The sequence below is a fragment of the Ochotona curzoniae genome, unplaced genomic scaffold, assembly GCF_017591425.1.
Source record: "Ochotona curzoniae isolate NIBS_2020 unplaced genomic scaffold, NIBS_Ocur_1.0 scaffold_1037, whole genome shotgun sequence".
In the NCBI taxonomy this organism is placed as follows: Eukaryota; Metazoa; Chordata; class Mammalia; order Lagomorpha; family Ochotonidae; genus Ochotona; species Ochotona curzoniae.
Window position 1 is genome coordinate 31866274 of NW_024467083.1, and position 15742 is coordinate 31882015.

The following is a 15742-nucleotide window of genomic DNA, read 5'->3' on the forward strand; positions in this document are numbered from 1 at the left end:
TCAAGGCCAGATCTACCTGACACAAGGCAGGAATCTCCTGCTTCCCATAGCACTGGAGCTGACCAAGCTTCCCCAGGGCTTCTGCCAGGGTCTCCATCCTGCCACCCTTCTGATTCCCCATGTGTCCCCAGAGAAGTGCTACCTTCCTTAAAGGGAAGATAGACAACCCTGACTCACATCCCTCCATCCATCATGGTCTTCTCAAGCCTCCAAGTTGGCTTCGGCTACTGTATCCAGGGAAACTCTTTCCCCAGAAACCATTCTTGTCTCTGCAATGTTCTTAACACAAGTTCTTCGACTGGTGGTACCTGATAGGATGGCACACCGCAAGGGATTGGGTTTGACCCTGTTATGAAACCCACAAGTGATGTGTCCACCACGCAACAGATTATCCGGCCAGATTTACAGGAAGGATAAAGCCATAGCTTGCCCACACTGAGCAGAGAGCTTGGGGGAGCTCAGGGCTCAGCTGCCTCCCTGTCACCACCTGCTTCTGTCGCTTCGCCTTAGAGCCGAATGAATGCTGCCTCCTGCCCCAAAGCCCAGCAGCATTCACAGAGGAGGGAGACGCTGGCATACTGAGACCTTGAAAACCCTGTGTATTTCCCATTTCTGTTCACACCTAGGCTGTCCTGACTGTGCCAGGCCACAGATGCTGCCCTGCCATGGGAATGTCCTTTGCAGACACGTGGAGGCTCCATTCAACTTGAGACGTTTTGGTCATAGCTGGTGCCCTCCTTACCTGGGTCAAGCCTGCAGGCCAGGCACTCTGCCAGCCTGACAGCCTAAGTGAGTCGTTTCCAGGATCTCTGCCCCTTGCAGTCGTCAGGGTCGGGCACATTCTTGAGAAAGTGATGGAGGGCATGGGGAATATCTCTCCGTCCTTGGAACTTCTGATGTAACCGCGACAGCTCCTGTTCCTGGCCTTGAATTAGGATGTTACGGTTCCTAAGGTGGAATAGCGGAGGAAATCCTAGGGTAGAAGGAGATGAGTGACGAATTCTCTGTGTTTGAAGATTCTCAAAGTTGGCATCTTGCAAGGTGCTTCCGTGTTCTGGGGCCTCCCACGTGCTGGTATGTGAAGGAACAGTCCAACACTAGGAACAGAAAGGCACTGGCTGCTTCGCTTCTGATCCTGCTTCCTGCAAGTGCACATGGGAGACAAGCGAAGGGGAGCTCCAGTCCTTGGGGTCCTACACCACCCACGTGGGAGACCCAGAAGCCCCTGGCTCCTGGATTTGGACCGGCCCAGCTCCAGCTGTTGTGCCTGTTCGGGAGTAAACCCATAGATGAAAAGATCTCTTTCTCTCTCCTCTCTGTCTCTCTTTTTGTCCTTTTCAAAGGGAAAAAAAAAATACATCTTTAAAAAAAAAAAGAAAAGGGAAATTTTGTAAGCAAAACAAAGGCAAGAACTTGCAGTCAGTCCCCAGACCATCACCACAGGAGACCCTGGGTTTTCCCAAACCTTGAAAAGAACTGTCTTCATGTTGTTGGGGGCTTGGCCATCTCAAGGAGGACACAGCCTGGCCCCCTTGCCTCAGGCCCTCTCGACAGAACGGACTGGGAATGGGAAGCCTCCGTGAGATTGGCCGGCCACTTGCCACCAGCCACAGCCTGAGACGTCCACACGACAGCATATTCTTGGGGACTGACAGGCCGAATAAATGTTCCCTGAGGCATAGGCCCCCGCCAGGGGAGGGGTTGGGTGAGTGGGGCAGCAGAAAGAAGCCGTGTGGGTTGCTCTCTCTGGTTCTACGAACTTAGTTCTAAGATCCCAAAAAGTCCTACTATGCCACAAACGACGCAGCGCTTGTCAATCCCTCTAGCCCTACCTTCCATCACAAACGCCCATGGCTCTCCGCCCACCCCGCAACGCTGCGGGACCGTCCCCCACACCCCTAACGCGGCTCACCAGGGTGGAGAGGCTCCAGTCGGTCCTTCGGAAGGACCCCTGTGACTCGCTGGACTGCAGGAGCCTCGGAGGACACTGCTTTCCTGTCCTGTCCTGTGGCACGGACTGCGGTTGTAATCCCCAGGGTTACAGTCCCACCCCCTCTGTCTCACGCCAGAGTCTGGCGCAGCAGGACAGGCACACGCGTGGGTGTGCTTCATCCCGCTGCAACCAAGGCAGTCGTTCCCAAAGTGGCCCAGAGCAGCCCGGGAACCCTGCGTGGGCTCCGTGAGGATAACACCACAAACAGGAACCCCCCGCTCCTCACCTTCCACACTGGGCTGACTTTGCACCAGTGACCCCCCAAACAGCAGACTTAATCAGAACCACACCGCAGTTCCCTGGTACTCTTACGGAACAAAGAGTTTTCACTTGGGAAGGTCTTTTGAGGAAGCGGAGAGAATTATTCATGCTGTTCCTCTCAACCATGGCTGTCCCCAGGAAAACCTCGTGTGTGGTCCTGTGTGCCACTTTTCATAAGGGATGCCACAAGCTGTTGTGACCAATTCTGCTTGAAAGGTCCACTATTGGGACCAGCTTTGTGGCACAGCACATTAAGCTGTGCCTTGCACGCCAGCCCCCTACACTGGAGTGCCGGTTTGAGTCCCAGCTGCTCCACTCTTAATTCAGCTCCCTGCTTACTGATGGCTTAGTGCTTGGGTCCCTCCACCCGCATGGAGGGCCCTGGGCTCCTGACTGTGTCCTGGCCCTGGCTGTGGTGACCATTTGGAGAGCAAACCAAAGGATAAAAGATGTCTCCCCATCCGTCTCTCCATCCGTCTATCGCTTTGTCTCTCAAGTACATGAAAAAAAAAAAAGTTTTAAAAATGCCAAAACACTAAGGAAATTCCTAATTGGGTATATGGTAGGAAACGTTGTTGAAAATGAGCAAAGTAAACCTTTTTACTTTAAAGAAAGCAACCCATGGGATCTGTTAGCATAACATCGAGGTTTCAAGCTAATATTAGACTTTTTGTGTCTCACGCCATGATATGATGGCTTCCCCAAACTGAATCAGTGGTGCTGTTAATAAATGTGATGTGTATCTATGACGCATGTATACGTGTGCATGTGTGGGATGTGTAGTGTGTTTATACATATATACACTCAAGCATATGTATATAATGAGATGTGTCAGCATGCAGAAGAGGTGCCTATCTATCATTGACGTGAAAATTTCTAATGACCAAGAAGTGAAGTTAAAAATCATATTTGGATTCTTAAAAAATCCATTCCAATTACAAGACAGACCAATTGATTCCAATATAGCAGAATGAAAAGAACTGACTGATGTGACCTCCGACTTACCAGAAATTACCACTTACTGAACATTGTGTCATATCAAAGACAAATATCTACCATTGCTTTTAAAGGCTACTAATACACTCCTCCCCTTTCCTGTCAGGAGCCGTGTACCATAGCCACACTGAAGCCATTTTGAATACAGAACTATGGGCCAGTGGAAAACCCCCGGCTGGCTAGATGCTTGGGAAAGAGGTTATGAAACTAATCACACGCTTAGCTTCAATTGTTTCTAGCAACTGTTTCAGAATGTGATTTATGCTGTACCTGCCGACATCTTGTTACTGATTACCTATGCTATTGTCGATATGCTGGTTACTATTGTTGATATGGTGGCTGCTCCAGAACAATCGGTCTGGAGACCATGGCTTGCATCCCAGTTTCTCCCTTCCTCCCTGAGCCTTAGTTACTGAAGAATATAAAAACCCTCAGTTGAAATCAATAAACTGACAGCTTGATCAGACATCCTGTCTTGCTGTCCATTCTTCCTCTCTTGTCCCTTCATTCTCTCCTAGGTTGGTCGCGACCCCCGTTGACTGTCCTACTGGACGGGACACTTTCCAACTCAACCATAAGAGGCTAAATTTTCCTCCTGTCTTAACCAAAACTACTTACAGGCAACAGACTGAATGCCAAAACTCAAGAATCCAGTCGTCTGTTCTGAAGCCCTGTAACAAATAGCTAAATATGAACAAATACGAATATACAGTACGACAGCCTTCTCGCTTGTTTTAGATGCACATATATGACTTTTAAGTCTTCAGGTGCAGAGCATGTTTGAGTGGTAAACTCACACACTGGATTTCACCACACTGAAGCAGCAGGATTTCAAGTCTCGAGCTTCCTGGTCATACAGCGGTGCTGGCTCAGGTGATTGGGTCTCTGCAACTCCATGGGAGAACTGAGTTGAATTCCCAGATTACAACTTCAGTTGCAAACCACTTAGGGATCAGACCAGTGGATGAGTTCCCTCTGTCCCTGTCAAGCACATAAAACTTCAAATGTGTAAATAAGATTTTATTATCGCCACTTCAAATGAGTTAACAAATATCCTTTAAGTTTTTGTTTTAATTTCAAACATGGTGAATATTGACACATACGACCCATGAAAGCTGTTTGGAATATCCCACGATTTCTGCAAGTAGAGCCAGGAGGTGGGGGTCCCAAGAACAAAGAGGTGGAAAACATGAGACTGCAGGAATGGCACAAGCTGTCGATGATGCAGGTATGCCGCCAGGTGGCAGCATGCGCCCTTGCCAATCGCAGGAGCCGGCCATCACCCCTCCCCTCTTCATTCACCTCTGCCTTCTCTGGTGTTGCACAACTTGCCAATTACAGGCAATAACAGTCTTCCACGCACCCCACGTATCAGAATCAAATCAGGCGTTTTATCCTGCCAGCGTTTATCAGATGCCCCCCCCCCCTTACAGAGCACTCACCATTCAGGGATGAGTAAAGGCTCTAATGGCCTAGCAAGAGAGACTGACTCAAGGGCCAGCAATTACAACAGGGTAGTGTTTGTGGAAACCCTTCATTTTCTACAAAGCACTGTGCACATCAGAAGGATTCCCATGAGGCAGAGGAAGTCACCCGCGATTGAATGAGAGATGGCAGAGGCTAGGATACAGAACTGGGCATTCCAGCATTCCCGGTTAGGAAGACACCGTCTCCCGGAGAAGGTGGGTGGGAGCCCCTGAGGCCAGGTCCAGGAAGGAAGTAGCGAGGTTCCCAGAGGGTCCTCACTATGCACTGGGATGTGGCCTCCGTCAGCGGCCACAAGGACGCAAGGGTGGTCGGGCTGAGTCCAAAGGCAGCTCCTCTGAGCCATCTCCAACGCCCCGGAGACCCAGAGGAGCAGTGTGGGCAGGTGCAGGGGAACACATGTCAGGGGCCTGCGGCAGGAGGCTCACAACCAGAGCACACAGAGGAGCAGCTGGGAGTCCCAGCAAGGAGGAAGGGAGGGAGTAGGGCGGGAGGCAGAGGGCTGTCTGCAGCCTGCAGGGGAGCGGCTGTGCCCAGGAGGCAGGGGAGGGAGCTGACTTCATCTGCCTGTGGGACTAGTGGAGGTCACCAAGGGTCCGTGCAGACAGGAGTTGGTGCTGATTTAAAGGTTAACTGGCCAGACCTCCTTGTAAGACCAGACCGCATCTCAGGCCCTCAGTCCTCCCAGCACCAGCAACCCCAGTCCCCTTGCACCTGCTGTGACTTCACAGGCACACACACAAACACACAGCAAGACACAGAAAGGTCCCGATGGCTGCAGGGCCTTCCGGGAGGGCTGTGTGGAGGCAGGAGACCCACCTCATCCTTAATCCCATGCAGAGATGTGTCTATTGCTGCAGGAGACCCCAATCTCTCCACCTCGCAAGCAGCAAACAGCACACTCCTTTCTCGCAAGACAACCTCCAGAGTCACCAACCACAGCCAGGAAACTGGCCCGATTGACACCCCAGCCTCAGGCTCCGGGGAGTCCAGGAAAATCAACGTCCTGGGAAGAAGACCACCTCCCAGTGCCCTCCTACCCACCTCGGACCAGCCTCTGGCCTCAGCCAGCAGTGAGGGGACAGCACCTGGGTTGCTCACGTGGGCCTATGCATGTAGCCTTCTGAGTTGAGGGTCCTGGTCAAGCCTTGCTCATTTGCCCCCTTGTCCTACACACTGGCTTCTGGGCCCTCTTTCTCCCCCATCCCACTTGCATCACAAATCCGCACCATAGGGGTTACAGCCACAGCTCAGCATGAAGTACCTGTAGAAGGGCAGAAACAACATATGCCTCGCACTGGTCCAGCCAGCCCGGCACCCGCTGAGCCTGGCCCTTGCTCAGTGCCAGAATTCCCAGAGGCGAGTCTCTGGCAGTGCCCCAAGCCTGGAGGAGCCATGGCAGAGGGGGGAAGATGTCCCCCCGCTCTCTGGCCAGGCATGGCAGCAGCTGCCCGCCATCTGCCAGCACTCCCCTTTGCTCGGCATGCTCCCTGCTTCTTTGTTGGCGTTCTTGGTTCTTACTCATGTTTAGTTGACAAATTTCACAAACTGGAGCTTCCACAGAGAAATACACATTTCCTGAACTCTTTGACGAGTCCAGCAACATCTGATCAATCACGTGGCAGCCTTCACGGGAAGCCGGGTAAGTTCTACCTATTACTTCAAGCCAGGACACACCAGGGCACCACAGTCTCCACCACCCTCTAATGTCTCCAGCTGGGGGGCGCCAGGGCAGTTGCTGCATCCTGGCTGTTGATGGCGTCACTGTCACACTCAGCCAGCTTCATTCTGAGCCTTGGCCCTGGGAGCAGATGCTTGGTCCCGGGTGACAGTGAAATAGTAGGGCTGGGGCCTGGCACAGTAGCCTAGCAGCTAAAGTCCTCACCTCGCACACACTGGAATCCCATGTGGGCACTGATTCATGTCCCCGTAGCCCTACTTCCCATCCAGCTCCCTGCTTATGGTCTGGGAAAGAAACAGGATGGCCCAGTGAGATAGTGCAGTGGTTAAAGTCCTTGCCTTGAATGCGCCAGGATCCCATATGGTTGCTGGTTCTAATCCCTGCAGCCTTGCTTCCCATCCAGCTCCCTGCTTGTGGCCTGGGAAAGCAGTCGAGGACAGCCCAAAGCTTTGGGACCCTGTACCCGTGTGGGAGACCCGGAAGGGCTCCTGGCTCCTGGCTTCGGATTGACTCAGCTCCAGCCATTGGAGTCACTTGGGGAGTGAGCCATCAGACAGAAGATCTTCCTCTCTCTCTCCTCTCTCTCTTCTCTCTCTCTCTATATATATCTGACTTTGCAATAAAAATAAATCTTAAAAAAAAATCGAGGATGGCCCAAAGCCTTGGGACCCTGCACCCAGATAGCAGACCCAGAACTCCTGATTCCTGGCTCCTGGCTTTGGATCAGCTCAGCTCTGGCCGTTGCAGCCACTTGAGTGGCGAATCATCGGACAGAAGATCTTCCTCTCTGTCCCTCCTCCTCTCTGTGTATCTGACTTTCCAATAAAAATAAATCTTTTTTTTTTGCTTTCATTTTAATTTATTCTGTGCATTTTCAAGTTAAAACATTATAAATCACAAAAGCTCTAGCTAGGGTACTGACCAGTCGTACATCATGTTACACGTGGGTACTAGTAACACATTAATAACACACAATTCTAAATCCTCACAAATCTACTTGTCCAGCAGCATGCCAATGCCTCAGAGCACAGGACTCTTCCTTTAAGAAACCACAGCCGCAGTATCTGGTGACCAGTTATGCATAGAACCGACTTGGAGGGCAATGGTACACATCGCTCATCCAACAGTAGTATGTGTGCACCAACACACGGTACAGGGAACTTATATTAATCTAAGATAAAATATTACTTTCCATGCTTTAAGTTAAGAACTCTAGGACGCTTAGGGGACAGACACTGGGTGCTTGAATTCTATCCTCCACGGCAGAGCACCAGCTCCAGCGTCTGTAACCATGGTAGACCGCTCCGTAGCTTTTAAAGCCAACTTCAACTGGGAAAGCACCACAAACTCATCAGTCCATTCCTAAAGTTACACTGCAGGCTACACTTTACACTGAAACACACCTTTTGAAAAACAAAACAAAACAAAAAACTGGCTTTTAAAAAGATTATATCTTTAATTTCAAAAGTTCTTACTTCACAAGTAAAAATAAACTTTTCAATACTGCAAGATGCCATAGTTTGTGAATCTATCAACCCTACATTTTCCAAACTTTCAAATATTTAAAACTGTTTTTAAACCTAGTAACATCAAAGAAATGGGTCAGTGTGCCTTTAAACGGCTGTCTGGTGTCCAACTTGTGTTTGCACTATGAAAATGTCATTACAAAACTGAGTTCTACATCTATATGAGCATTAAAAACTTCATTCAACAGTGCTATACAATATTTTAGTGGCTTTGGCATTTAAATTTGATCAATGTCACTATACAGGTAATTTCTACAAAGAAAGTTCAGCCTAGAGGAGGACTGGGCAGTGGGCAGCCGGGATGGAAATGAAACCATCTCCCAAAGCCCGCGAGGCAGCATACTCCATGACCACCATGCTCTGTGAGCATTGTAACAAGACTTGATGCTTGCATGCGTTTTAACTGCTGGTAACCTTTGAAACCTCCAAGCTAACCACAGACGAGGCTAGTCTACCTTCTACTGAGAGACTGAAATGCGCTGTAGTCCTGGTAAATCCACTTACCTCCCCCACAAAACTTAAAAACAGCAAAAAGAACAAATACACAATACCACACAAATAATTCTGCATCGTCTGTCTTTCCTTAGTGGCTGTAGAAATATCCATCACGACTAAGTGTGCAATATAATGCACAAAACAAAGATTAGTTTGTAGGCTCCTTATACTGGCATTAATTTCTCCTTACTCTCCCTAAGGGCTTGTTAAAACAAGGCAAGTATGAGTTATTAATATACAATTAGGTCTATTTCAAGTAACTTACACAGGAAATTTCTTAAAATTCTATAAAATGAGGCATGCTTTGAGGCATAAATGTTAACAGGTAATGCTAACCTCAAATGGATTCACTGACGTCAACGTAGGCTTGAGCCCTGCGACTTCCACCAGCCATCTCTCTCTAACACTGACATGACCGAAGCTGGCCAGCTGCTTATAGTTTTTCAGCAACCATAAAGCAGAATCCACAGTTTCAAACAAAACTTTAAATAACTTCCTAGGACCTAGATATCTAGGGGGCATCTCTCCCTTAAGTGACAGTCACTTCGATGTGACTCTAGGAACCATCATAACGAAAATACAACACTGCTTCCAACAAGGAAATGAAGGACACTGAACTCCCAGTTGCTGGAGTTCTCCCTGCACAAGCACACAAACACTAAAGTTCTGTTCTGTGAATTCCCTTTCTATAGTGCCAAAGAGCTATACTGTGACCAAGGAGGTGTCTGTCAGGAATACAACTTAGAGCAGGGCCAGTACTGTTCAACCACCCGAGCAAACCATCGGCGTGAAGTATGAGGTATCAGGCACAATCACACACTGTCGTAAAAGAGGTATGATGGGTTGTCGAGACAAAGGCTGAAAACATTAAAAACTTGGGTTGACTACATGAATTGGCTTGGCATCTCATTTCTGCACACAGCAAGTATAACACTCCACAGGCAGACTCCTTCACCCCAATTCCTCTCCCCTTGGAAACACTCCTTCCGAAGTTCACTTCAGACAAACACAGAAACCCTGGCAAGTCATTTCCGAGTTCAGAGGGTGTTTTTACCCATTGTTTGTCCCTCAGTATGCTGCATACCTCTGAGGCCTTGTCACTGAATTGCTGTTGTCACCTCCGGCAACAGGCATGGGGCGTAGTTCTCCCATGCAAAGGGAGGAGCCACTCGTACTCTTCTTAAAGAAGACAGTTCTTACGCTTCTAAGCTTCTGCTCTTAGTCGTGGAATACGTTCGGCCAAAAACATATTTCACAGGCGAGAACTATTCTCCAATAAAAACTGGCTATCTTAAAAAAAAAAAAAAAGATGGGGCCCGGAGCAGTGGCTCAGTGGTTAAGGTCCTCGCCTTGCATGCCCGGGATCCCATATGGGTGCTGGTTCTATCCCGGCAGCCCCGCTTCCCATCCAGCTCCCTGCCTGTGGCCTGGGAAAGCAGTCGAGGACAGCCCAAAGCTTTGGGACCCTGCACCCACGTGGGAGACCCGGAAGAGGCTCCTGGCTTCAGATCGGCATAGCATCGGCCATTGCGCTCACTTGGGGAGTGAATCATCGGACGGAAGATCTTCCTCTCTGTCTCTCCTCTCTGTATATCCGCCTTTCCAATAAAAAAATAATAAAAATAAATCCTTTAAAAAAAAAAAAGAAAGAAAGAAAGAAAAAGAAATAGCAGGCCTGACATGAAGGTTTCCCTGTTGAGCTGGGTTCCATCTTAGATGAGGGACCCACCGCCCCCCACCCATGAGACTGTAGCACGGCCAAGGAAACGTCACCCCACTTGGCAGAAACACTGGAACCCCTGGCTGGGCTGTTCAAGTATGAGCAGAAGAAAAGTGAGTTTCACTGGCACAGCCCCAAAAGCTTGCAAAGTGAGTACTGTTTCATCCCTAAGGGATTTCTGCATTCGCTCGGTCCCTCCCCCACGTCCCTCCCCCACGTCCCTCCCAAGCCATGCTTTTAGTCTTTATCCACCCTACTGCTCTGAACTTCAAGGCCGAGAGATGTTTGGGCATGAGCCCACTCTCTACCACCATCAGCAAAGGACTTTGAGATCAGAGGGTGGCGCTCCACTGTGTCGACCTGCTTGGGCCCAGCAGTCCCCATGGGGACACAGGAGAGCAGCCCAAGGCACCTGTCTGGGTTGACTAGACCTGGAGAGTCATTGGTGGCCTGCAGAGGGCAATGGGGCCACACTGGCTGTCATCCCTGCTTCCTCCATGAACCTACGGAGCGAGGGACCTGGGGTTTCTGTTCATCCACTCCTGGGCTGTGGGCCCCCTTCACGCACTCATTCCTAGGTGGTTGACTCCGTCAAGCATTCATTCACTGAGTGTTTCTTAGACACTTGTGTGCCTAGCATCTCACCAGGCCCTGTCCTTGCTACCAAGAATTTTTTTTTTTAAGATTTATTTTTATTGCAAAGTTAAATACATAGAAAGAAGAAAAGAGATAGAGAGGAAGATCTTCCTTCCAAAGATTCACTCCCCAAGTGACCGCAACGGCCGATGCTGAGCCGGTCCAAAGCCAGGAGCCAGGAGCGCTCTTCTGGGTCTTCCATGCAGGTGCAGGGTCCCAAGGCTTTGGGCCATCCTCAACTGCTTTACTGCTTTCCCAGGCCACAAGCAGGGAGCCAGATGAGAAGCAGGGCATCCGGGATTAGAACCTAACTCTATTTGGGATCCTGGCACATGCAAGACAAAGACTTTAGCCACTAAGCCACTACGCCAGGCCCATCCTCTGTTTCTTTCCCAGGCCACAAGCAGGGAGCTGGATGGAAGCGGGGCTGCCGGGATTAGAATAAGCGCCCATATGGGATCCCGGTGCATTCAAGGTGAGGACTTTAACCGCTAGGCCACTGTGCCGGACCCAGCTACCAAGAATTTAAAATGGGATGAGGAAGGCAGGATTTCACATTCTTTCTCTCCCATGTGTTGTAACTCACCAAGTTCCCCAACACCTAGCCTTAGTACCCAGCACGCAGTGGGTGCCCAACCAATGTGTGAGCAAGCAGAAGGGTAATTAGTAGTAAGAATGCCTCTGATTTGCTGAGCCCTCCCCAACTTTGCACACACTGTCAGAATGTCCAGGCGGGATTATCATCCTGTCTTACTGATAGTACAGGGAAGCTCCGTGAGTCACCTAAAGTCACACAGCCCACCCTAAAGCACTGCTCTGGGTGCCATCTCAGCGGTGCATGGCTGGGTGTCTATGGGGCCATACAGGGGCTGCAGATGGCAGAGCAGCTAGGGGCTGGGTGTGTGCGGGGCCACACGGGCTGCAGACGGCAGAGCAGCTGGGGGAGGAGTGGTCTCAGGCACTAAAGGAAAGCTTCACGCACACGTCACAAAGGGCTATTGGTGATGCCAGCGCTGTGGCTTAGCAGATAAAGCCACCGTTACGATGTCGGTGTCCCCTGTGGGCTCTAGCTTGAGTCCTGGTTACTCCACTTCCAATCCAGCTCCCTGCTAATGCACTTGGGAAAGCAACAGAGGACAGCCCAAATACACGGCCCCTGCACCCATATAGGAAACCCCAAGGAAAGCTCCCTTGGCTCCTGGCTTTAGTCTGGCCCTATCCTGGCTACTACAGTCATTTAGGGAGTGAACAAATGGACAGAAGATTCTGTCTCTCTCTCTCTCTCTCTCTCTCTCTCTCTCTCTCTCTCTCTGCCTCTGTGTCTTTCCCTTTTTATCTCTAACTCTTACCTTCAAATTAATTAATTTTAAAAATAGGTGGAAGAGGGTGGCAGGGCTGGGGTGGGGATGGGGGGTGACATCTTAAGGCTGAGGGGTAAGCAAGAAAGCGAAGGGGAAAAAGCTCTAACAGGTTCTCCCAGGCATGCTTCCTGGAGCAAGGGGAGGCCAATGAGGACACGCCATTGCCCAGTGAAGGCAAAGGTGTCTCAGGTACCACACCTTGGCCACCTGCGTGGGAAGATATGAGTACAAGTCAGAAGCTACAGTTGGTTCCTAGACGGACGCAAGATATGCAAATCAGGTAGTGCCAGGAAAGCAGGCATGGAGAGTCATCCATGGCTCAGGAGTCACCATCAGGGAAAGGGGCCAGTTTCCATAGGGGAAAAAATCCCTATAGGCTTCCTGGAGGAAGTGGCATTGATCTGAGCCCTGGGAGGGGAAGGGGGATTTCACGCTGTGGCATGGGGAGGAAAGGACACTGCTGGGGTAGCCAGGTGAGCCCCATGCTCCCACAGTGGCAGAGAAGTGAAAGGGGAGCGGGCTAGGCAAGCAGGGCTGTTCCCAGAGGCCTGGTGTGCTGGGCTCACCCCCGTCGACCTTCGCCCACCTCGGTGCCCTCTTCCCAGAGCAAGACCAGAAGATGAGAGAAACACCTTCCAGCTGCAGGGGCCTCTGCTGCAGGAGGAAGGTGGAGTCACACTCGCACTTCTCTACGACCCTGACACCTGACTCGGGACAGTGGGAAAGGGGCCCTTTTGGTATCTTCATCTAGATGCAAGGGTTAGGGCTATTCTATGAAGACCAATCTCACCTCCTCCCAGCAGCACAGAGCCAGGGCCAGTCCCGTGTCTCCCCCCTCCACCCCCGGTTCACTGGATGGGTAGGATGGCTGCTGGGGTGAGGGTGGTGCAGGCGCCTCTGACTGTCCCTAGGGGGAGGTTTCGGTACCCAGCGCTCCCCCCCCACCCGATGGGGACAGGGGCAGCAGGAGGGGGAAGTGAGCTAACCCAGGCCCCCCACCCCACCCCAACGAGACCCAGGCCCAGTCAGCTGTGTGAACATTTCCTGGCGCGCCCCGACTGCCTTCCTGGCAGCGTTTCCACACTGCTCAGCTCTGAAGCAATCCTGCCCTGGGGAGCAGGCAGTGGCCCGGCCGGGAGCTGGGTATAAAGGTGGGATCCACACTGCCCTGCCAGATCTCTGTGGGTTCCTCAGCTTGGGTAAGTGAAGCTACCCACTTCTCCAGCAGGACCCTGCCTGCCACCTCCTTTTCCTTCTGTCCCCCACTTGCCCAGCCCTGCTTTCTTCCAAAGCTGCCTCTTGGAAGCCTTCCTTGGTTGACCTTGCCCATTTCAAAGCTTCCTGCACAGTTTTGGGGGGTCACACTCTCCCGAGGTTTTCTGCCCTCAAGTGCACCACTTTGCAGCGTTCTCCAGCTGTGCCTGCAGTCATTTCTGCTGGCTATGGGAGAGGCCAGTCCCCCGACCCCCATGGATCCCGTGCCTTCCTCTCATCAGGTGCTCTCCCCTCTCCCCCCCCATCCTCTGGGGTCAGGAGAAGCATCCAGGAAGCCCTGCAGCCTTCTCCTCTGAGCACCACACCCCCGGCTTCTCCATCCCCCAGGCGGAGTGCAGGTTATGTCCTGCGAGACGGAGATGTCGCAGCTGGAACGTAGCATCGATACCATCATCAATGTCTTCCACCAGTACTCTGTACGGGTAGGCCACCGAGACTCCCTGAACCAGAGGGAACTCAAACAGCTGGTGCAGAAGGAGCTGTCGAACTTCCTCAAGGTAGGGCCAGCCTCGGGCAGCTCAGGCCTGGGAGGGAGGGAGGGCATGTGCGATGCCAACTCAGCAGCTGCTGCAAAAGGCCGTGGAGGCTGTGGCTAGAGGTGCTCCAGCGACCACAGCACCCCAAAGAGCCAGGAAACCCCAGTGCACCTTGCACCAGGCATCAGCTGTATGCACGCCCAGCTCTGGGCAGAGGTGCGTGCTCTGGTAAACAGGAAGGAGACATGGGACAAACAGCACAGATGCCAACAAACAACACATAGTCAATGCCAGCACCAGGGAGCACTGTGGGTTATCGGGGCTTGGGAAGCAGGGAAAGGCAAGCAAAAAGGCAAGAAGGGCCACTTTGAGGGGACCTTGGAGCTCAGACCCAAAGGCTGCCAAGCCTTGAGGCTGATGCTTGGCAGGAAGTTGTGGGGACCCCAAGCCTCAGCTGGGGAAGGGGGCAAGACAGCTGATCCCAAGGACCTATGGTAGAACAAGAAAAACAGCTGGGGGAAGGCACCAAGATCGTGCACTCCCCAAGATGGCAGCTCTTCCCCTTGATCTGAAAATGATAGGGCATTCCCAGGAGAATCCGCAGCCTTTGTGTTTGGTTCGAACCCAAGGAAACAGAGCTCTTACCTCAGTCAAGTGCGATAATATGTAGTTCTTAGTCCCATGTTCAGAGCAAACAGTCCCAGGAAGGAAGGTGCCAGCTCTTGTTAGGACCCTTCCCACACCTTGGGAAGTGGAGAACGGCGGCTGGAGCACCAGGAACTCAGACAACCCCCACTTGGGTCTCCAGCGAGCAGACCCCAAGCAGGCAAGAGAGAATATAGCTGAGGGGTTTACAGGGCCAGGCTTCCTTCAGTGAGACACCCATCCAGATACTCCCTACCCTAAACACAGGATTAGGCCTGGAAGGGAAACTGGGCCCATATCATGGAATCCGTAGGTCTGGCCAAGGTGCACAGCCAGCAGGCTGCCAGCCAAGCCAGAGCCGGCTCAGGCTCTCCTTCTTCCACCCCTCATGGGTCTCACACCTCACCTGCCATCTCCACTTGGAGACAGCAGAGCAAGCACCCTGCTCTCCGCCTCTGCCTGAGGTTCCTCCCACCACTCACAAGTTAGCTCCCTCCAGAGGCACCAGGTTCTGAGTTAGACCTGGGCCTGCATTTCCCCTCTGGGCCTCATCTGTGTGCACTTTTCCAGTCTTGGCCTCCCCCTGGAAGATACCACGTCTTCCCCCACAGCAAGGTTCTAAGGGCTACTTCCAGGCTCCCTAATTTCCAGCACCTGAACCTCGGTCTCCTGTGAGGCAGAGAGAACTGTGGTTCCTCAAAGCTGTCTGGGAACGGGCATCTGCTCTGACACAAAGCCCTGTGCACTTCCCACCTACGCACTCCCTGCTCATCACTCCTCAACCCCGGCCACACTCTAAGAGCTTTTTCCCCCTCACTCCGATCCAACAGAGGGAGGCAAGGGATGAGAAAGCCATCAACGAAATAATGGAGGATCTGGACACCAACCAGGACAAGGAGCTGAACTTCGAAGAGTTCGTCATCCTGATGGCAAGGCTGGTCCATGCCTCGCATGAGGAGATGCACAAGAATGCTCCCCCTGGCCACGAGGGCCACAGCCATGGGCCGGGCCTTGGTGGGGGTGGCCATGGCCATGGGCATAGCCACAGCCACGGTCACGGCCATGGCCATAGCCACTAAGCAGGCGGCCTGCTCATTCTGTTCTTTTCTGACCCGGGTCGCTGGGAATGCCACACCCCTCTGCCTGGCTGTGGGGCTGCAGCAGAGGGGTTAGAATAAAGTCTCTGACGTCA

The 15742-nt window shown here is 51.9% G+C and overlaps 1 protein-coding gene across 1 annotated transcript; it reads left to right on the forward strand.

Annotated features, from left to right (window-relative positions):
• Nucleotides 1–13265: 13265 nt before the first annotated feature.
• S100A9 (S100 calcium binding protein A9) lies at nt 13266–15742 on the forward strand. Its single transcript, XM_040998751.1, has 3 exons — nt 13266–13353; nt 13757–13926; nt 15381–15742. The coding sequence occupies exons 2-3, from the start codon at nt 13771–13773 to the stop codon at nt 15627–15629; spliced, it is 405 nt and encodes a 134-aa protein (XP_040854685.1). The 5' UTR covers nt 13266–13353; nt 13757–13770; the 3' UTR covers nt 15630–15742.